The sequence below is a fragment of the Hypanus sabinus genome, chromosome 11 (genome assembly GCF_030144855.1).
Source record: "Hypanus sabinus isolate sHypSab1 chromosome 11, sHypSab1.hap1, whole genome shotgun sequence".
Classification (NCBI taxonomy): Eukaryota; Metazoa; Chordata; class Chondrichthyes; order Myliobatiformes; family Dasyatidae; genus Hypanus; species Hypanus sabinus.
Window position 1 is genome coordinate 34,989,254 of NC_082716.1, and position 24,141 is coordinate 35,013,394.

At 39.8% G+C, this 24,141-nt stretch overlaps 1 protein-coding gene across 2 annotated transcripts in view; it reads right to left on the bottom strand.

The window, feature by feature from the left end:
• Positions 1-20,264: 20,264 nt before the first annotated feature.
• Positions 20,265-24,141, bottom strand: part of zswim5 (zinc finger, SWIM-type containing 5) — a 237,969-nt gene continuing 234,092 nt past the window's right edge. For both annotated transcript variants that reach the window (XM_059984110.1, XM_059984109.1), the window contains one exon: positions 20,265-22,988. In XM_059984110.1, coding sequence (XP_059840093.1) covers positions 22,126-22,988 — 863 coding nt within the window. In that variant the 3' untranslated portion in view covers positions 20,265-22,125. The remainder of the gene's footprint in view (positions 22,989-24,141) is intronic.

Below are 24,141 nucleotides of genomic sequence, written 5' to 3' on the forward strand. Positions count from 1 at the left end.
TGTCTGCTTGTACCACAACAAATATTTTTAATTTTACTTAAGAGATACAGCACGGTAACAGGGCCTTCTGACCCAATGAACCCGCAGCACCCAGTTACACCTATGTGACCATTTATCCTCTCCAGGTGATCCTGATTATGTCACTTTGTTGATGCTGTGGTGCAAAGAATCATTCACTTTGCTCATTCCAGAAAAAATAAAATTGTTTCTCTTCAGGCCAGTTCTGAGATTTCACTCATTTTTTACCTGCATGATTCAGACAAGGAATCTTCATACAGGGATGTTGTTATTATTTATTTCTTCTTGAAAGCTATGATAACATTTAGAAAGGTAATTAATTTGGTGGAGTCCATTTTGAAAATGAAAGTCATCATATAAATGTAAGTCTTTTTCCTTTGATCCTCATCATATGGTAACTAGGCAATACTCAACATATCGTTCCTTGTTTCACCCCTCACCTAGCCACATTTTCACAAATTTTATTAATAAGGTCAGATAAATTGGATTAATCTCATTGGAAAATAATGGGTGCAAATAACATAATTCAGTGTACACTTCGATGGACATTTGACAAGTAAAGCTAATCCTGTTCAGTACAGTGGCAGGTGCATCAGTATCAGTTTCTAAGATGGTGAGTTAAACTAACAAAACAGTTCATTAAATTAAAGAACATACAGAATAAAACAAATCCTTTCTATTAAGTGGATCCAAGAAGGCATTTGCTTGAGAAATAGAGACTTCTTCGAAGCGTTTTCCTAACCCGTGTCACAAAATGTAGAAGGAGCATTTGGTCAAAGGCTACAACCCTAAAACAGATATACATTGTAATATGCTTATTAACAAAAAAAACTTACATGAAAGATAGAATCTTTAGTTTGATTAACCCCTGGACTGAAAAATCCACTCTGTCTTGTCAAACTGATGAATGGCCAAACAAAATAGAGTAGTTGGCCACATGATACAATTTTTAAAGTGGTTACGCTGCCAGTATTATAAGATTCCAAAGCCTGAATTTTGCCCTTTCACTAAAGGTAGATACCTTAAAAAAACTACAAACAGATTATGTTGGAGATATTCAGCAGGTTAGGCAGCACCTATGCAGAAAGAAACAGTTGATGTTTCAGAATAATAGCCCATCAAGGAAGTTTCCATTTCTGATGAAATGTTATTCGTCCAAAAGTAAACTCTGCTTTTTTTCCTTCTACAGATATTGTTTGATTGACGAATTTCCCCAGCAATTTCTACTTCTTTTTCAGATTTACTGTATATGCAGTGTTTTGCTTACTAATTACTTTCTGATATGTAAGCTTTGTGATGGAATAGAAAATGTGGTTGTGTTAACTTCCCAATGATCGATATTTGGGCAAAGGTTAATATTCAGTAGACCTCACATCCCTAGGAAACATCATGGATTCATGTCTAAACATGGAACTTCTTGTTTCATTTGCTTACAAATACACTAGAGAAGCAATCACAAAGTACATCCCCAACATATTCTGTTCTTAACCAAATAAGTTAACTGTAACTAGTTTGCTCAAATGTATTTCTAAAATCTTATTTCTTATTCAGTATCCATGTCTTCCACATCATGCCAGCCACATTGTCTAATATAGCCACTGGATGATAATACAAGTAGTTATTTGTGATTTATTCTGACTTTAACGTTTACTGGGGAAGTACTTACCTTCAGCTCCTGTCGTTGCTGTTACCCCTTTTAACAGTGCAGCTGGAATTAATCTCAAAAAAACTGTTGTAATATTACAGTATAATGTGCTATTTCACTGTATGATGTGTTGGAGAGCTTGGGGAAATTAATTATTTGCTTCTGGGCAGAGTTAAGAAATTGCAAGGGTAGAAAGATCCTGATGTGAGTTAAATACCAGCCTCTGAACGGGAACTAGGATGTAGCGTACAAATAGTCACAGGAGACAGAAAAGGTATAGAAAAAGGGCAATGTTATGATAGTCATGAGGGATTTCAAAATGCAGGTAGATTGGGAAAATTAGATTGGTGCTGGATACTAAAAGAAGGAATTTGTAGAATGCCTATGAGATGGCTTTTTAGAGCAGCTTGTGGTTGAACCCACTAGAGGAAAGGCAATTCTGGATTGGGTATTGTGTAATGAACCAAATTTTATTAGGGAGTTTAAGGTAAGGAAACCCTTAGGAGACAGTGATCAATATAGCATTCACCCTGCATTTTGAGAGGGTGAAGCTAAAGTCAGACATAACAGTGGAGTAGAGGGAATTAGAGAGGCATGAGAAAGAAGCTGGCCAAATTTGATTGGAAGAGGATACTGTCACTTTATAAGGTATTTATTAGACCACATTTTGAGTATTATTAACAGTTTTGGGTCCCTTATCCAAGAAAGGATGTGCTGGCATTTGAGAGGGTCCAGAGGAGGTTCACTGGAATGATCCCTGGAATGAAAGGGTTAACTTATAAGGAGCATTTGATGCTTCTGGGATATTGTTCATTGGAGTTTAGAAGAATGAAGGTGGATCTCATTGAAGCCTGTCAAATATTGGAATGCCTAGATAGAATGGGTATGGAGAAGATGTTTCCTATAGTGGAGGAGTCTAGGACCAGAGGGTGCAGCCACAGATTATAAGGATGTCCCTTTAGAATAGAGATGAGGATAAATTTCTTTAGCAAGAGGGTGATGAATCTGTGGAATTCAATGCCACAGACTTCTGTGGAGGCCAAGTCACTGAATATATTTAAAGTGGAGTTTGGTAAGTTCTTGATTAAAAAAGGCATCAAAGTTTATGGGGAAAAGGCGAGAGAATAGGGTTGAGAGGGATAAAGTCAGCCATGATGGAATGGCAGAGCAGACTCAATGGTCCGAATGGCCTAATTCTGCCCCTATATCTTATGGTCTTTTTAAAGAGCATAATTTTAATGATGTTTCCTCTGCTATTTGCAGTGCTTCATTCTCTTCCAAATTTTGAAAGAGTTGTGTCTGGAAGAGAAATTGTTCTACTACGGCCTCTTTACAGATGTATTTGTCTATATCATTACATTTTTCCATGAGGTTAACCTAAATACTTCACAGTGTGGAAAGGGTGCGGGTGCTGGCTGCATTTCAGATTTGATACAGAAGCTCTCTTTTAGTGTCTTTTCTGAATTTTTCAAAGGGATGTTGCTATTGGCCAATGCATATCTTTTCACAGTGGTGTTTGTATACCAAATATCTCTTCAGGGAAATGAGTAGAATTTTAAGTTAATCTCCCATTTTTCAGATGTGATTCTGTAAATTCTCTTCTATTCTTCCTCTCCTTAAATTACTACATTTTGAAAAATGAAGAGACAACCCGAAGTAACATTATCCAAAGGCCTAACTCATCTGTCATTTACCTCTGGTCAGTTGACAATTTTTCTCATTGGCTTTGAAATTATTAACTCTCCATGCAAAGTATCACAGCAAACTCTAGTGTATTTAGTTTCTGGAGTTACAAAACACAACAGTGTTTGATGATGAGGAAGTTTTAAAATTAATCCGAGATGCCGACCTACCCGCTGAAGCTCAACACGTTTTCCTTTGGAAGGAGAGAAGCACTTGAGTTAAAGAAAAGGCAAAAAATGGACAAAATTAACAAGCAATAAATTTGGCCATGGGTTCATAAATAGTGAGTCCCAGATGATGATAATAATAAATAAAAAAGAGCAGAAACTTTGTAAAGATAGACAAGTTCGATTTCACAACAGATAACCGGGTGACGCACAGTATACTGAATGAATTGTGCTGTATTTTGAAGCAAATGAAATAGCCAATGAAAACGAGAACCAGTGTTACTGAGTGCAAAAGGTGGTAAAGCATACAGTTTTGCTTAGATGTTTAAATGATCCAACCAAATCAGCCAAAACGATCTTGGCTAAGATTGTGAAAGTAATGCAGGAACATTTAGAACCAGAACCATTGTTGATTGTAGAATGCTTTAGGTTTCATAAATGGATTCAAAAGCAAGTGGAGTTCATTTCATCTTGAGTGGCTGAACTGAAGAAATTGTCTGAGCATTGTCAGTTCAGTAACAGGTTTAATGATGCACTGAGAGATCAATTAGTTTGTAGAATCTTACAAGAAAACATTCAAAACAGCTCCTAACTGAAACACAACTCATAATTAAAAGAGGAATTGAAATTGCTGTATCAGTTGCAACAGCAGCCAGAGCCACAATTGAGTTGCAGTACGTAATGAAAATGAGTGTGAACAAAATTGCAACATCGCAACAGAAATCAGCTGGCCAAATTGTGTTATTGTTGTGGCAGGGGCTCGCATTGACCAGACCAATGCAGGTTTAAAGGCAAAACTTGCAGAAAATGCAACATGATAGGACACATACAAGGAAAAGGCAGGTAGGACAAACATAAATGGACTGCACAGGGAAGAGAACAAGATAACAAGTCAAGTTGCAGTTCCAAAACGAGCACTAATCTGCATGCGATTGATAAAAAATCTGATAATGTTGAGAGTGACACAGGACTGAGTAGTTTTAAGATTTAAAATGTGAAAACTAACAAGAGACATGCAATATGGCTTGCACCAGAAGTGAATGGCAAATTAATTGAAATAGAATTGGACACTGGCTCAGCTGATTCAGTCATTCCACAAAATGACTTTGAATGGCATTTAAAAGATACTAAACTGAAGCCTGCAGATAACAACTGAGTATTTAAATTGGAGAAAAGATGATTCCTGTGGAAATGACATTCATAACAGTGAAATACAACAGCTGATAAACCATGTTCGCCTTGTATGTAGTAAAATTGTGGGGCTTGATTGGCTGAGACAACTACAACCTGATTGGAGTTCCATCCACGATTTGCGTACCACAACACCTGCAATAGAGTCAACTAAAGACTGCAAATTAAGAAAGATACTGGATGATGCCACTGCAGTGTTCAAGGATGGCATTGGAAAACTCAAACATATCTAGGGTAAAATAGTGTTAAATGAAAGTGCCATGCGTAAGTTTTACAAAGCCTGTCCAGTTCCTTATACCATGCATGATAAAGTAGTCAGTGAGCTGGACCGCATGAAGCCTCAAAGAATTCTTTCCAAGGCTGATTGAAGCCCATGGGCAATGCCAGATGTCCCAGTACCCAAAAAGGATGGATCTGTCAGGACATGTGGTGATCTTAAGGTCACCATCAACCTAGTACTGAAAGCAGATTAATACCTTCTGCCCAGGGTGGGGGATATCCTTGCATACCTTTCTGGAAGGAAACTCTTCAGCAAATGCACTTTCCTGGGGCCTACCCACACATGAAGTTGGAAGAAAGTGTTTTCACCATAAACATGCACAAAGGGCTTTATTACTATAACAGGCTTATTTTTGGAGTAGTATCTGCACTTGCACTCTGGCAGAAAGCTATGGACCAGGCGCTGCAGGCTGCAGAAGCACTCAGCATTACCTGGGTGACATCAGTATTATTGGTGAGGATATCAAGGAACATCTCCAAAATCTCAAGACAATATTAAAAAGATGAGAAGATTATGGCCTCAGATGTTGATGTTGATGTTGATGTTCCAACTGTGAATTCTTTACACCAAGCATCACTTGCTGTGGTCTCAACATGGACGTACAAAAATTACACAAGTGTGTTAAGAAAATTCAAGCAGTGGTGAATGTCCCAAGGCCAAAGGACTTGTCACAGTTGTGGTTCCTTTTAAGATTTGTCAATTACTACAACGGGTTCCTGCCAAACCTGGCTACTGTGCTCCACCCCATGAACTCATTACTATGGATGGGGAAGAAATAACGATGGATAAAGGAAGCTTAATGGTCTGAGGGTGGGTAAATCTCCTGGACCTGATGGAATGCACCCTCGGGTTCTGAAGGAAGTAGCTGGAGAGATTGCAGAGGCATTAACAACGATCTTTCAAGAATCGACAGATTCTGGCATTGTACCGGATGAATAGAAAATTTGCAAATGTTACTCCACTATTTAAGAAGGGTGGTAGGCAGCAGAAAGGAAACTATAAACCTGTTAGCTTGACATCAGTGATTGGGAAGTTGTTGGAATTGATTGTTAGGAATGAGATTATGGAATATCTGGAGGCACATGACAAGATAGGCCAAAGCCAGCATGGTTTCCTGAAAGGAAAATCCTGCCTGACTAACCTATTGTAATTTTTTAAGGAAATTACAAGCAGGGTAGACAAAGGAGATGTAGTAGATGTGGTGTACTTGGATTTTCAGAAGGCCTTTAACAAGGTTCCACACAAGAGGCTGCTTAGCAAATTAAGAGCCCATGAAATTACAGGGAAGTTACTAGCATGGGTGGAGCAGTGGCAGGTCATCAGAAAACAGAGAGTGGGAATAAAGGAATCCTATTCAGAATGACTGCCGGTTACCAGTGGAGTTCCACAGGGGTCGGTGTTGGGACTGCTGCTTTTTACAATGTACGTCAATGATTTGGGCTATGGGATTAATGGATTTGTGGCTAAATTTGCCAATGATACAAAGATAGGTGGAGGAGCAGATAGTGTTGAGGAAACAGGGAGCCTGCAGAGAGACTTAGATAGTTTAAAGGAATGGGCAAAGAAGTGGCAAATGAAATACAATGTTGAAAAGTGTATGGTCATGCACTTTGGTGGAAGGCATAAACTGGCAGACTATTATTTAGATGGGGAGAGAATTCAAAATGCAGAGATGCAAAGGGACTTGGGAGTCCTTGTGCAAGATACCCTAAAGGTTAACCTCCAGGTTGAGTCGGTGGTGAAGAAAGCAATATTGCCATTCATTTTTAGAGGTGTAGAATATAAGAGCAGGGATGTGATGTTGAGACTCTATAAGGCACTCGTGAAACCACACGGAGTATTGTGTGCAGTTTTGGGCTCCTTATTTTAGAAAGGGTATACTGACATTGGTGAGGGTTCAGAGAAGATTCATGAGAATGATTCCAGTAATGAAAGGGTTACCATATGAGGAACATCTGGCAGCTATTGTGCTGTACTCCCTGGAGTTCAGGAGAATGAGGGGGGATCTTATTGAAACATTCAAAATGTTAAAAGGCCTGAACAGATTAGATGTGGCAAAGTTATTTCCCATGGTAGGGGAGTCTAGGGCAAGAGGGCATGACTTCAGGATTGAAGGATGTCCACTTGGAACAGAGATACGGAGAAATTTCTTTAGTCAGAGGGTGGTAAATCTGAGGAAATTGTTGCCATGGGGAGCTGTGGAGGCTGAGTCATTGGGTAGATTAGCCAGGGCATCAAAGGGTATGGGGAGAAGACAGGGGAGTGGGTTGACTGAAAGAATTAGATCAGCCCATGATTGAATGGTGGAGCAGACTTGATGGGCTGAATGGCCTACTTCTGCTCCTATATCTTATGGTCTTATGGACAAAACATTGTGAGGTGGCTTTCCAAAAGGTAAAGGAAGTGGTGATATCAGATACTGTACTGACAAATTATGATCCACATGGTTCAATGAAGCTTGTCCAGGATGTATCACCATATGGTATAGGTGCAGTCATGTCACATGTTATGAGTGATGGAAACTGCTGCAGAGAAAAATTACACACAGATTGACAGAGAGGCCTCGAGTCTGGTTTGGGCTATAAAATGTTTCAAACTGCGCCTATAAGGGAGAGAATTCACACTCTTTACTAATCATCAACCACTGGTGTTAAATTTCAATCCACTAACAGCAACAGCACGAATGTAGAGATGAGCTCTGTTTCTTGGAGGACAAAATTACAGGATCGAATTCACGAGGACAACTAATCATGGAAATGCTGTGGATTGTCCTGTTTACCCAGCAAAGGAAATAACTGAAAAATTTACAGAAGATAACATTCCTCTGGAAGTATTCCCTAATGCACACTGGAATTCTCCCAATCATGCGGAGATGATCCAAAGGGAAACCAGAAAAGACCCCAGACTGTCCCAGGTCTACATGGCAAACCACAATGGCTGGACGATGCAGCAGAAATTCCAGCTCCCCATTTTTACCAGTGCCAGGATGAACTTGCCCTTGATGGGGGTTGAAAGTTGTTGTACTGTCCAAGTTGAGAGCTAACATGTTGTTGGAGAAGCTACATGCTGGTGTGGTGAAAATTAAACTGCAGTCTTAAAGTTTTGTCTGGTGGCCTGGGATAGATGCACTCTTTGGGAAATCAAGTCAAGCCAAGTCGCTTTTTATTGTCATTTTGACCATAAACTGCTGGTACAGTACACAGTAAAAATGAAACAACATTCCTCCAGGACCCTGGACCTATATGAAACAACACAAAACTACACTAGACTATGTGAGACAACTCAAGGCTACACTAGACTACATAAAACAACACAAAAACTACACTAGACTACAGACCTACACAAGACTACATAAAGTGCACAAAAAAGTGCAGGGCAGTACAATAATTAATTAATTAATTAATTAACAAGGCAATAGGTACAGTAGAGGACAAATTTCAATATAATAATAAATTATGTGGATGCCAGTCTAGACTCTGGGCATTGAGGAGTCTGATGGCTTGGGGGAATCCAATACATCCAGAAGATGCCAAGATTCTATCTCTGGAACTGGCCGGTAGAGGCAATTTGGAACACTTCTGGCCACTACCACTACTACCAAGAAATATGTGCCAGTGGATTGTCCACCAAAATCCATATGAATCTTCCCTGGCAGAAAATTTGGTCCCGTCTAAGTAACGCACAGCAAGCAATGTCAGCAGAACACACTACACTGACACTGAATCAGAAGCTTTCCAATTTCCTCACTGACTATTGCAATGCAGCACACTTCACAACCAACAACTCACCAGCTATGCTTTTCCTGGGTCATCCCTTGTGTTTATGTTCAGATCTTGTCAAACCCAATCTCAGAAGGAGTATGCACAACAAACAGCCGAGAGAAACTGAGTGTTCCTCAAACAAAGAGCTTTGATGCTTCACTCCTGAACAAACAGTCTTGGTGAGGGACTACAGAGACGATCAAAAATGAAGACAGAACTGAACCACTCTCCTACACAGTGGAGATCGCATCTGACATCATGTGGAGCCAACACATCGAACAGTTGAGGAGAGCAGAGTCAAGTGTTAGAGAAGAAAGGTGTCCAGAACTGTTAGAACCACCTTCTGTGGTCCCAGAGTCAACTCCTACAACCACCTCATAAGAGGCTCCAGAACCTGAAATTGTTTCACAGCCACATCTTACATGTCAAGCAGTGACCCTCCTTGTCAGAAAAGGTGCTATTCCACAAGTCCTTCACATTTCAAGCCAGGATGGGTCAATTTAAAATTTACTATGCTGTGGAGGTCTATGCAATAGCTTTACTATATAGGACACGGTGTATATAAGATGACCAGAGAGCAGTGCTTTACATATTTGTTCTAAATCGAGTAGGGGTTTATAGCTAAGCAGGGAGGAGTTTAGTGTATTTTATGTTTCAGTAATATTTGAGTAACTGTAAATATATTATTTAATTAAGCATTCTTTGTTGCTTGCATAATTCATTATAGGTTATATGTAAGAAGTATGTGAATGGTATACGTCATTATGCCGCCACGTCATACGTGAGTGCCTCACTAAAGAAAAACTAAGCAGCCAAATTCATCATGGCTCCTGTGTATTTCTTGCAATTAATTTCTGGAGTTACAAAACATTACACAAACAACCCGTGTCCAGTACTGAAATCCAAGTAGCTGGTACGCTACCCTGCTGTGTGGTCTTACCTTTCAACTTACCTTCCGTAGGTTTAATCTTAATGTTGAATTTCAAAGACAGTCTAACACAAATTTCTAATAAATTCAGATCATGAAAATTGAGTTTGAGATGTTGTACAATCTGTTAAAGGAATGATTACCCATTTTCTTATCTTAGCAGTACACGCCTTAAAAGCGAAATGATCACACAGGTGCAGGATAATAGGATATCTGGATGTGCAGTTATGAACTAATGAGTAAAGCACATTTCCGTCACACGCATTACACGTTCGTCATAGTTCCTATTCCAGCTGTTGCTAACTGACTTTGCTCCAACAACACTTTGGTATTAGCACTTGATTGGGTTATATATCATGCAACACATTTTCAATGTCAGTTCACTAAGGAAATAACAGTGTAGGTTCTGCTTCATTAATGTGATGTACAGAAATAAAAGTCTATGAAGAATAGATTAAACCTTTAATAGATTGGTCCAAATTCTATGGGTAAGAAATAGGCCCAGTCAAAACAAGATGAAATGAAATTTTGGAAACTAATGGACAGTTTTAACCAATAAAATATAACTAAAATACTGGCATCCATCCTAAACCATTTTGGTGAAAGATGTTTCAGAACTCTATTGACAAAATAAGGATGTGGTTTCCCTTACTCCTCAGGATAGAGTTATTAATTAATGAAGAGCCGAGATATTATTACCAGACAAACCACTTTGCATTAATGGAATTGTAAATCACCTGAAACTGGAAGAGACTGTAATACGGTTGAAAAGCCACGATGGAATGGCGGAGCAGACATAATGGGCCAAATGACAGAATTTTGCTCCTGTAATTTATCGAATATAGTTTGAATTTGGTGGGCAGCTCTGAGGTTTATCAGGATGAGGTGATGACAGGATATAATCCCATTTAATTACCATCATGGGATCATTTTACATAGGAGAGAGATGTTTGAGTAGCTTTTCAGGCATTGGGCTTTTAGAGTTGTGTTCCCAGTCTCCTTCAATAACCTCAGAATTGTATTTCCTACATGCACTGGGCCATTTTCAGACCTTGTCAGTAAACGTCACAGTAGTGTAATGGCTAGCACGATGCTATTACAACTTGGAATGTGTGCGTTTCTTCCAGATGATCTGGTTTCCTCTCATAGTCCAAAGATGTATGGATTAGCAGGTTAATTGGTCATTATGAATAGTCCTGTAATTAGGGTAGAGTTAAATCGGGGGTTGCTGGCAGCGCAACTTAAAGGACCAGAAGGGCTATTCCATGTAGAATCTCTATCAGATATTCTTCACCCACAGAGAAGAAGTCATCACCCTGACACAGTGCTGTCAAGAAAACAACCCCTCCCTCAATGTCACAAAGACAAAGGAGCTGGTTGTGGACTACAGGAGGAATGGAGATGAGCTAACCCCTATTGACATCAATGAATCTGGGGTTCAGAGGATGAACAGCTTTAAGTTCCTTGGCATCACCGAGAATCTCACGTGGTCTGTACATACTGGCTGTGTGGTGAAAAAAGCACAACAGTGCCTTTCACCTCAGATGGTTGAAGAAGTTCAGCAGAGTCCCCAAATCCTAAGGACTTTCTACAGGGGCACAATTGAGAGCATTCTGATTGGCTGCATCACTGCCTGGCACGGAAACTATACTTCCCTTAATCACAGGACTCTGCAGAGAGTGGTGCGGACAGCCCAGCACAACTGTAGATGTGAACTTCCCACTATTCAGGACATTTACAGAGACAGGTGCGTAAAAAGGGCCCGAAGGATCACTGGGGATCCAAGTCAACCCAACCACAAACTGCTCCAGCTGCTACCATCTGCAGCATTAAAGCCAGGAATAACAGGCTCCGGGACAGCTTCTTCCACCAAACCATCAGACTGATTAACTCATGCTGATACAATTGCATTCCTATGCAACATTGACTGTCCTGTTGTACATACATACGGTTGTACTATTTATTACAAATTACTATAAATTGCACATTGCACATTTTAACAGAGATGTAATGCAAAGATTTTTACTAAGGATGTAAGTAATAAAGTCAATTCAATTCAATAAATAGATAAACTATTACACCTTGTCCACTATTACTGGGTAACTGGATTCTGGGGTGGGACAGCTATATGAGAGCAGCTCTGTAGAGAGAGCCTCACACACCTCACCTAATGTTATACCAAGAACCTAATGGGACAGTCCCATATCTAAAACTAGGGCAAGTAAATAGTTCCAGTTTATTATTCCATGAATTTCACAATAATCATATGCTGCACTGCCAATGAACACAAATTTGAATTAAATATTTTAAAATAGGAGTGGCTGTAAGCAAGTCCCCCTTTGGACCTGTTCTACCATGCAATATGATCTCATGTCTCGCTGACAATCTCAATGTCATATCCCTATAGCCCTTGACTCCATTTATGTCTAGAAATGTACTAATCTCCTTCTTAAATACATTTAGTGACTTGTCTACTATAACCCCATTTTGGAATGAGATCCACAGGTCAAATTCCAATATCTGCAGCTTTCTGTTGTCTCCGTTATCACCTCCCAGCCTCTGGACTATCTGCACCTCAACTTACCCCCACTTTGGCTCCAATTGTCCAGTAACCCTTCCTCACCCGAATCTACAGTTGCTCACCAGCTCTGCCTCCCCTCTTTATACTAGCCATTTTCCCTTTACACATCTAGACCTGATACAAGTCCCTGACCCAAAATCTCAAGCATCCCTTGGTTTCCACAAATGCTGCCTGACCTGCTGAGCTCCTCTGGTGGTGTGTTTTTGTTGCATGGAGTTGCCCCCTTTTGAGGGAAAATGTGTTGCTTCATCTTAGATCTCATTTCAAAGACTGTGAACCTTCATTTTGCGTTGGTATATTTAATGATTGTAACTTCAAAATCCATTGCTTGGGTCCAATTTTGGAATCCAGTTTGCTAACAATTAAAGACTAAGAGTTATCTTGACTGAAACATAAAAAAAGATCCTGAGGGTGAGATCCTGACAGGGTGAATGTGCAGAGGATGTTAGTTTTTATAAAAGTACATTAAACAAGGCATCATGATTTAAATACAAGGTGTTGCCCATTCAGAACGGAGAGTCATTCTTTTCTCTCTCCTGTGGTTCCACAACTGGGGATGGAAGAAGAGACTCTGGATAATCTTAAGGCAGTGACAGATCATTGAAATGCAAGGGGGTGAAAGGTTAACTTGGGTAAATGAGAATGTAGATTTGAGGTGACAATCACTATAGTCACGATCTTCTTAAACAACAGAGCAAGCTCATTGGTCTACTCCCACTCCTAATTTGCATATTCATAAAAGCCCTATTAGGAGTGGCAGCTAGGATTAATTTAAGATTTAGTCATTCTCCAGCAGTTGTCTAAGTTTCAGAACTGGTGGCGTTTACACAAGGAATGCAAGCATTCACTTGCAAAACCCGAGCCAGTTTTATATCACTGATGGAAGGTCATTGACCAGAAATGTTAATTCTATTGTTCTCTGCAAATGCTGGTGAATCTGTTGAGCAGCTACAGTTTATCCTGATTTTATTCCATCATTTTTAATCTCAAACTCATTCAAAGCATTCTTTGATGACTGAAATGCTAAAAGATCCTTGTTACAGCATCTCAAGATTAATTGTGACAAGTCCTTGCTAGGGAAATTATGGATGTATCGCTGCTGCTTTGGAAAAATACCTGGTCTTATTAAAAATACAATTTCTTCTCCTGCTTTGGCAATTGTTTGTTCACTACATAAAGATTTGCAGGCGTTCATCCATTTACTAAGACACATTTATCAACTGACCGAATGCTGGTCAAACATTTGGAAGCAAGCTATTGTTATCTGGGTAAATTAACAATGACGGTTAAACCTCTCAAGACCTTGGAATACGCTAGATATTGAATCTGGATTAATTGGACTGCTTGCTGATCTAGCTTTTTAACAGATGACTGAATGCCTGTCAGGTTGGAAGGCAGGACTATCTGTGCCACTCGCTCCAAATGCTTGGTGTGTGCAATGGGCTGACTGATTGGAGCCATTAATTATAACATCAGAATTAGACAGTTTGATGTGGAAAGTACGTGACATGCTTCTAAAAGTAAACTATAATTGATAAGACTGACACATGCTGACCAACTGCCAGATAAAGCTGAATTACTTTTTTTTTGGCATATGTTAAATGTGGAATAAATCTGGCATGAATGTTGAACTCTGACCTCCTAAAATATTCAAGTGCTGGAATTTGCTGACAAGAGTATCTGGGTTTTCCTGAGAGAAAATTCTTCAGCAAATTCTGGCTGATTTGTGGAGGGAATTTCTAGCGGAGAGCTACCGCAGGGGCAAAGCTGATTGGCCGCATCACCTGGGTGGGCCTCGCTATTTAAACCAGGCAGGAACTGAAAACTGGAGCAAAAGTGAAATGGCAAAAACAATAGAAAAAGCTAATAATTGCTGGAGTGCTGTTGTGAGTTATCATGATGGTGAGAGCTGAAACAAGATCTTCAGTACTGAGAGGAACACCTTCAGCCTTCATCATAAAAATAGGCATCAGCCAAGGGCAGCCACTGTTGCTGGGTGGGAGCAGTAGGACAGGCTCTAAGAGAACTCGTAATTGTATCACAGTCCTCACCTCCCATTGCATCTGTAACATCTCTCCTTAGCATGTTAGACATCTGCTCCACTGTGAAGACCAATATTTGTACATAGCCTCAGCCATATGCACATTACCACAGATTAATTCCCCCTCCTCATCTTCCAAGTAAACTACATTCACCTTAGCCACTCATTTTGGCTTTATATATTTATAAACTCTTCTTATATTTTTGTGCTAATTCATTTTCATAATTTTCTTCATTGTTCCCTTAGTGGTTCTTTGCTACTTTTAAAGTTTCCCTAATATAAGTAAGTCTCATACTGTCACTGGCAAATTTGTATCTGAGAGCTTTTAGTCTGATGTCTTCCCTTTTCACTCAGTTATCCACACCCATACTACTCTTGCTTTTAACTTTTAATATACTTTTGTTGAGCTCTGTGAAAAGTCCCTTTGAGAGTCTTTTACTGTTCCTCCACTATCCCATCATGATTTTAATACATAGGAGTGAAATTGGCCATTTGGTCCATCTAGTCTGTTCCACCATGCTATCATGGCTGATTTATTATCCCTTTCAACCTCATTCTCTTGCCTTCTCCACATAACCTTTCATGCCCATAGTCATCAAGAACCTATCAACCTCCACTTTAATTATACCTAATGAATTGTCCTCCACAGCCATCTGTGGCAATGAATTCCACAGATTCACTATCCTCTGTCTAAAGAAATTCTTCATCTTCTCTGTTCTCCTATTCTGAGGCTGTGCCCTCTGCCCCAAGGCTTCTCCACTATAGGAAACATCTCCTCCATGTCCACACCATCTAGCCCTTTGACTATTGGATAGGTTTAATGAGATCCCCTCCCCATTCTTCTAAACTGCAGCAAGTACAGGCCCTGAGCCATCCCATGCTCCTTGTACATTAATCTTTCTGTTCCTGGGATCATTCTCATAAGCCTCCTCTGAACCCTCTCCAATGCCAACACATCCTATCTTTAAAAACGGGCACAAATATAGCCTAAATATAAGGCCCTCCCCCAACATATTGCCTGCGCTCCCAGTCTACGGAAGCAAACTTTCCCCTTACCCCAATGTATTTTCCCTTGTTTAGACATAACACGTTGATTATTAGAACAAATTATTGCATCATTATTTTGCATAAACATTCAGTCTTACTGTGATCACTCTTTCTAAGAGCATGCCTAAAATTGTTAATTTTAACTGTATTCTTGTGTAGGACCAGATGTGAGATATCATGTTTCCTTGTAGGCTCAGTAACATTATTTTTATTGTTCAGTAAAATGATATTTAAGAAGTACAAGCAAGAAGGAAAGGAAGTTGAGGTGTCCATTTTAATAAAGAATGAAGTCTGGACAATAGTCAGGACAAAAAAATATTGGTTCAGAAGAAATTAAGATCTGGAATCAGACTGGTGAAGCTAAGAAGTGGCAAATGATTTAAGGCATTAGTGGGAGTTGTCCACAGGTCTTCAAAATGTTTTGGTGACAGAGAGGATTGCATTAAGCTGAAACTTAGAGATGCTTAGGAACCATAGGTGAGAGCAGCTGGTGAAGGTATTCCCACAAAGTTGTTGAGGAGAGTGTTTTGGTATTCAGAAGCTGTAAAGGACCAGCCGTATATTTCTAAGCTGGCATGGGAAGCATTTTGGAGTGGTGCTGCAGCTGGTCAGCTCACATGTCCTTGTCGCTCTGCCGCTAATGGGCATTGGTATAGGAGGTGCTACTGGAGTAGCTACATCAGTGACTGCAGAGAATTTTGAAGATGGCACATACTGCAGCCACTATGTGTTCTTGGTGGACAGAATGTGTGCTCAGTGTACCTCTTGGGATACTGATCGAATGGGGGCGTTGCGGTTCTTGAAGATTGCCAGAGTTGCAGTCATCCACCACATACTTAACAATTGAATTATTCATTCACCTCAAAATACCCAGTCTCTGAATTGCTTGTGTAGACCTAGTATTTTTGTAGCATGTCCAATTCAGTTTCTGGCCATTGAATTCCCCACTCACCCAGATTGGTCCATTTGAGTTTCTGGGCATTGAATTCCTCAGCAACCAGGATATTTATGTTTGGAGATTCAGTGTTAGTGCACCCAAGAGCAGGCAGTTGGATTCTTCCTTGTAAGGTTCTGCAGCAGTCGTGCCATTGATAGTAGGTGCTTAGATTCCAAATGATTGGAGAGCACTGGTACAACTTCTGCTTCACTGTTCCATTTGACCCAGGTTCAATTCTGACTTCTGGAGCTGTCTATGTGGAGATTGCACGTTCTCTGCAACGTCCCTGGGTGCCCTTGTTTCCACCTATATCCCAAAGACATGGATATTGATAGGTTAATCATGCACCTTAAGTGGCATTGAGTAGGTAGATGAGTGGAGAATTTGGGGGAAAAATATAAATAAAAATGTTAAGACACCTAACAAAAAAATTAAATTGCAAGGTGCTGCACAGAAAATACACAGAACAGTTATAAGGCAGATGTATGAGCAGGACAAATGAGGTGGATGACTGCAATCTGGCTAACAAACTGACTTCTGTGAAGGTAAGAACGACTGAATGGATAAATTGAACATTCCTGGTAAAATAAGGTTACACATTCTTCAGCCTTGGCTATAATGCTCACTTGCTATGCCTCACCATCGTTGATAATAGATGTTCCTACTTAATTACCCACTGTTATGTTGTGTGTTATCTTTGCTGTTTACACACGTGTAATTCTGTATTGCAGCTTCTCTAGTCTGGCATCTCATCATTAGTCAGGGTGCCTGATGCTGAGCTCTGCATGTCACATGGACGGTGAAAAGCTTGTCTTACATACTGTATATACAGATCAAATCATTACACAGTGCATTGAACAAGAATAAAAGAAATGCAGAATAAAATGTAAAAGCTGCCCAAAAGCGTAGTGCAAGCAAGCAATAAAGTACAAGATTGTAACAAGGTAGATTGGGAGGCCAAGAGTCCATCATGTTGTTCAAGGGTCTGTTCAGGGTTCAAGTGGGATAGAAGCTGTCCTTGATCGATGACAGAGGGGAAAAGAGAGAATGTCTAGGGTGGATAGAGTCTTTGATTGTGCCGGCAGCTTTTCTAAGGCAGCAAGAAATCTAGACGGAGTTCATAAAGGGGAGGATGGTTCCTATGATGTGCTGTATCTGCAACTCTGCAGTTTCTTGAGGTCACATGCAGAGTAGTTGCCATACCAAGCCATTCTGCACCCTGACAAGAATGCATTTTATGGTCATAGAGTACTACAGCACAGTAACACGAACTTCAGCTTATCTAGTCCACACCACAGTTATTCTGCCTGGTCCCATCAACCTACACCTGCACAACAGCCTTCCATACCCCTCCCATCAACGTACCCACCCAGACTCCTCTTAAATGTTGCAATCGAACCAGCATTCGCCACTTCTGCTGGCAGCACACTCAACTCCCACCATCCTCTGAGTGAAGAAGTTCCTGCTCAAATTCCCCTTAAATATTTCACCTTTCACCCCTAACCTATGACCTCTAATTCTAGTCTTACACAACACCAATGGAGAAAGCTTGCTTGCATTTACCCTATCTACACCCCTAATAATTTTGTATGCTATTTACTATACTATATTTTGTATACTGTATTATCAATTCTCCCTTCATTCTCCTAAGGAATCTGTCCTTATGAATCATATGCTCAAACCCTGGCAACAACCTTGTATATTTTCTCTGTACTCTTCCAACCTTATTGATATCTTTCCTGTAGGTTCGTGACCAGACCTGCACACAATACTTCAAATTTTTCTTCACCAACATCTTACACAACTTCAACATAACATCCCAACACCTGTACTCAATGCTCTGATCTATGACGGCCGATGTGCCAGAAACTTCTTTTTAAATCTCTCTACCTTCTTGTGACCCCACTTTCAAGGAACTCTGGATCTGTATTCCCAAATCCCTTTGTTCTATTGCACTCCTCAGTGCTCTACTGTTAACTGGGCATGTCTTATCCTGGTTTGTCCTTCTGCATACTTTGTTAGGTTGTTTTATATCACATGATTAATTATGTTTTTAGATAAACATATATGATGAGTGAGATTTACTATATTATAGCACATGGTTTAGAGAATGAAATTCAACAGGTTTGGGCAGGTCCTGAGATCTGGGAGCTCTGTTAGTGCCTTGTAGGAATGGGATGAAGAGGTAGATCCAGAAGTTTTTTGGGGAGGGTCCCAAAGCACTTTTGCCAATGTGGTAGAGTTGCAAGGGTCTTGCAGCACATAAATATTGGAAGATCAAGAGGGAGTAATCCTGCTAACTAGTTCAAAAGAAATTCCTGTAGCAGACAATTTTGGAATCAGAATCAGGTTTATCATCACCGGCATGTGACGTGAAATTTGTTAACTTAGCAGCAGCAGTTCAATGCAATACATAATCTAGCAGAAAGAAAGGAAAAAAAATAATAATAGTAATAAACAAACAAGTAATTCAGTTACATATATTGAATAGATTTTAAAAGACATGCAAAAATAGAAATACTGTATATTAAAAAAAGGTGAGGTAGTGCATAAAGTCCATTTAGGAATCAGATGGCAGAGGGGAAGAAGCTGCTCCTGAATCGCTGAGTGTGTGCCTTCAGGCTTCTGTACCTCCTACCTGATGGTAACAGTGAGAAAAGGGCATGCCCTGGGTGCTGGAGGTCCTTAACAATGGACGCTGCCTTTCTGAGACACCGATCCCTAAAGATGTCCTGGGTACTTTGTAGGCTCGTACCCGAGATGGAGCTGACTAGATTTACAACCCTCTGCAGCTTCTTTCAGTCCTGTGCAGTAGTTCCTCCATACCAGACAGTGATGCAGCCTGTCAGAATGCTCTCCACAGTAGAACTATAGAAATTTTTGCGTGTTCTATAGAAGATCTAAGGCATTGTTATGGGATCAACATAGGAAGTATCTGGAAGTATTACAGTACACGGGACCTGAAGGTTGCCTCTTTTTATTAACTCGGTTGTTTCCTTTTGTCTCAACTTAATGTTTTCTTCAATATCCATCCCAATTCTGAGGTTAGGATACCAACTAAAAAGATCAGGTACGTTGTCAGCAGGAGCGTAAACTATCAAATAAAGCACGAGCCTGGGTGATCCAAATAAATGCACAAAAATGTGTGCAAGGAGGCTCCATGCTTTTCTATAAAATGTAGTTTAAGTACCAAGAATTAGTTGCCCTCATTCTCATACTTTCAAGATAAGATTTCAAGAAGTGTGCTTGCCACTTTTATCGTCATGACACAATCACATGGAATCAAATCATTCAAACATTTTCTTTTCAATTTCCACATTTCTGCCCAGATCAAGAGATCCTTTTTGGATGAACAGTCTTTGCTTTCTACAATCAACCAAAATAAATTAAGTGCTGGTTATGCAGGTGTTGTCTGCCTCGTAGCAGGAAATACATACCTTAAGGATTTAGTTTGTACTAGAGCAATCCAGAGTTGTGAATTTAAACATTAAATGCCAATAAGTATAGATGTCTGTGGGGATCCTCTGCTTTTCCCAATAGAACAATCCCAGTTTTAATTTTACTTTCCACACAGTTACTTGAGATATAGGCTTCAATAACCCATATATGTGAAAACAGTAATCATAGATGAGACTGGTGTAGGAGAATCACTCCTACTCAGAAGACGAAAAAATGACAAAATATGAGGGGTTAATTTGTGTTTTGGATATATCGTCGATCTTCACACTAGTTCTAAATGTACTGTTGACATTCACATAATGCTGCTGAGGAATCTCACCTTCAGTCAACACAGTGACACTGGTCACTAAATTGCTTTTGACAGTGAGAGGACTGGCTTGACCATTTCACCTTCATGTTAGGTCAATGGATTCCCATCTCTTGATTACATCTTTAATATGCACAGCAGTGCGACTCGGGCAGGTACTGGGGAAGAAAAGGTATTGTCATTAAATAAGCCTCAGTTAAACACAATGAGGAGGTTAGAACTGTCGTTGTGTTCCACACTTTATTCATTAAAAAAGCACTGAAATTTTTGACACAGTTATATAAAATGGTAGTAGCATTACATAAATAGTATTAAATTTCATATTTTTTGTCTTTTTAAGCATCAGATCAAGAGGTTACACAAAAATGAATTGTTGATGAAATTAGATACTTTGTGGCAACAAATACTGAATTAAGCTTTCAGTAGCGCAGAGAGAGGCGACATTTACTAAACACTTTTTTTCATATCTCAACAGTAGGTACATCTAGTCAACGTTCTCTATCAGCGCATTTTTTCCCCTAAAACTATGACAAACTGACACTGGTACAGTTAACACAAAGACATTCAAAAGAAGTTTTTTTTTGCAATGTAACCGGACCAACAAGATTTACATTTTTTCAAAACTGTTCACGGGAAGCAGCTATTTGTAAAAAGAAAAACAGTGGACGCAGGAACACAACAGAGGAGGAAAAAATTAAAACACTTTCTTTCTTGAATGAATGACATTGGAAAGGCAACAGCTTTTTAAGTTGAAACACTTTTTAATAACTTTTCTTTTTAATTATCTGTGGTATTAGAACATGACAGAGTTGTTGTTACGAAATATGGTTTATGTAACGAGAGGTTGTACACGCAAGTTCTAACAAATGACGCTGAGTGCTACCAGCTCATTTACTTCACAGTCACCCATGACTTCTTATTTTTAAATAATTTTTGAACCACAGAATACTGTCCCAACAGAGGTACGAGGCAAGTTTAATTAATACCTGTGTGTACTTTTATAAAGTACCAAGTCCAAATTCTTTCATCTACACCTAATCTTCAGCTCCTAAAAATAAAACTTATTAAAAAAACTATTCCCAAATTAACCTTGGGAACCAGTTCATATCCAGGGGACAGTACATAAGTAGTTCTGCATAGAGATGTCATCTCCTTCACTCGTTAACATACAAACACACAATGCATGGGGGTAACCTGAGAAATGTGCTCTGCAGTCTCCCTCCTGTTAAAACATTTCCAGCCCACAGTGAATTTCAAGTATTCCATTAATGACATAGAATATTAATTATAAATTAATATACTTTACAATTCTTTCAATAATAGACACATATAATATAATATTTACAGTTTTCATAAATGCTTTTGCTACTTTGTTTAGCATCCCTGAGAATGGTCTCTTCTTTAAGTACCTTCACACACACAAAAACACACGGTGTATGGTCACGTGTGAGTAAGCCATCTCACTAAACTGTTTTGGTGGTGCGTGAGGTTTAGTGTTGCTTTGCTAATACATAATCATTTTTAAAAAAATGCATACTCTTTCCTTTGCTTTAAACCTGGCAACTCATGGAGATTAAAGCTGACTATGGGAGACAGCAAGAGAGAGACAGAGACAGAGAGAAATAGAGACGGGGGGGGGGGGGGGGAGAGAGACAGAGTCAGACAGACAGAGACAGAGGGGGAGAGAGAGAGAGTCAGAGAGACAGAGAGAGAGACACACACACGCACACACACACACACACACACACACACACACACACACACACACAGACAAAACATTTGAGAAATAGAGAGCTTGCTAGAGGTATTTGCCTTGTGTGCTAGGATTTGGTTTACTGGGTACACTTGTAAAACATAAGAGACTTTGTATAACTTTGTTTTCCACAATCCTTGAGTTTTATGTGCCAGAACAGTTAATTTTGTGGCTGCTGAAATTACTGAACAATGTTTATACTGGTTAATGCTGAAATAAAAGCTGACTGGCTCCATTGGCTGTGCCAAGACACTAAGTACCACTCCTAAGAGACAAGATCACAGTTGAACAAAAAAAAAGGAAACAGTAAAAGTTTATAATAGTGCATCAGCCAAAGCGTTCTCGGACAAGCATCATTAGTTTTTTCTTTCCCTTATAAATCTGTTTTAAGTTATCTATGAACTGAGCAAATTGAATATGTCCATCCTGTGCCATTAGAAATGTTTCTCTGGCTTTGCTAAGAAATTCAATAAACTCCCCATAGTGCCGCGGGCTGATGTGCGTTAGGCGAGAGTGAGTGGTGTTGATGTAAGCACCGATAGTGGCATCCAAGAGCTGGCGGAGAGGAGCCTTGTCAGTTGACATCAATTTACCCGAGTTCCGCCGGCCAGGTATACCCGCAAGTCCAGGCGCCGTCATTGTACACCGGCGCAGAATGTCTGATAGCACTGTGGCACACTGTACGCTCTTAACGACCAAAGGGATGATGGCAGCCAGTTCATTTTTACCCAAAGAGTGGCTCAAAGCACATGCCCATAGAACATCATTGATAGCTGGGTGGGTGTCCTGGTTGTAGGCTAAATTGAGGTGGGTCATGGCAAGGCTGGCGAGTTTGAAGGCCCGTAATGGGTACCCTCGATGCTCCATATATCGAGCTATGGTAAACAACTGGGAATAGGTCATACCCGTAGAAGCTGCATCGATAACAATTTGATAGGCCGTCTCAAAGGCAATATGGTCTTTCTCACACAGTGTTAAAGCAGACAGTGCACAATTCTGTGGATCTTTCATGGCACACTGAAGAGCAAGGGTACGGGCACAGCTAGCCAATTCCTCCCTTTGTGTGTAGTCCAAATTCAGACGAAGAATGGTGTTGTGCGATGTGACAGTAGCTGCCACAATACTGGTTGCTTCCGTTGGAGTGAAGAGTGTGTACCAGCTCTGTAGGATGCTGACCAAAGCTCGCACACCTAAAAAGAAGAGAGGAAAGTAATGACAGTACAACAAGTGAGTTGTTCCCTCAGTCATTCTGATACCTTTGCCACACACAGTACATGGACATCAATTATAATCATTTCCTTCATCTAAATAGGTTTATCTTAAGACCATAAAAGGATTGGGCCTTGACAGGTCATTAAGAAAAATGCTTGAAAAGAGAATAGAACGTTATACAGAATTTTATTGATTACAGACAAATTGCTTCTTAATTTTATTAAGGCTTACTAAACCTATATTAGGCTTTTAAATTGTCCCTCGTTGTTCTGCTTTCTCCTCTCCCTGTACTTCTATTTTAATGCAGAATGCTTTCTCTTCCCTGCAAGCAGATTAGCATTTGGAGAGATCCAAAAATGGTAATGCAGGGGGAATTAAAGCAGCAGAATGCTGATGAAGGGAACATTTATGGTGCATTAGGGAAAAGTGAAACTATTTTCTTTGTAATAAATAGGACAATGGGCTATGCACTTTAAAGTAAGTCACTCCCATAGAACAGCTAATCAACTGACAAAATAATTATGTGCGTTTCAAATAACTAAATTATATTACAAATATTTATTTCCCTGCAGTTTTTTTTGACATTCTTTATATTATTAGTTAAACAGTAAATTCTGGCAAAGTCGGTTAATAAAGATGAAGATGGTAGTTTGACTTGTTGGAGCATCTGAAATTAAGCGGTTGAATTAACAACAGACACAAAAGATAGCTGGAACATGGAGCATTAAAGAAACTGATGGAAGAACTTAGTGGGGTCAAGCAGCATCTATTGAGGCAGCTCTCGGACACCTCCTCTTTCCTTTCTCTTGAACACCTGGCCACTGTCTCCTAGACTGTTACTGATTGCATCCCATCAGGAAATATCCCTACCCTCTGCGTAGCCACTTACATCACTAACCTAGGATCCACTGACAGTTCTGTGTTGGTAAATCATTCAACCTTTTCATATACTGACTCTATTCTGTTCCTTATCCAGTCCCTTTGCAGCTACATCTGAAACACCTTTCATGCCCAATTTTGAAAATTCAATTTTTCTGGTCCCAACTGCTTCATCTTTACCATGCACTTCTAGTATCTATACAGCTCCATCTTAGGGCTCTCCATTTCCTTCTTGTGCAAAGGCCAGCTAGA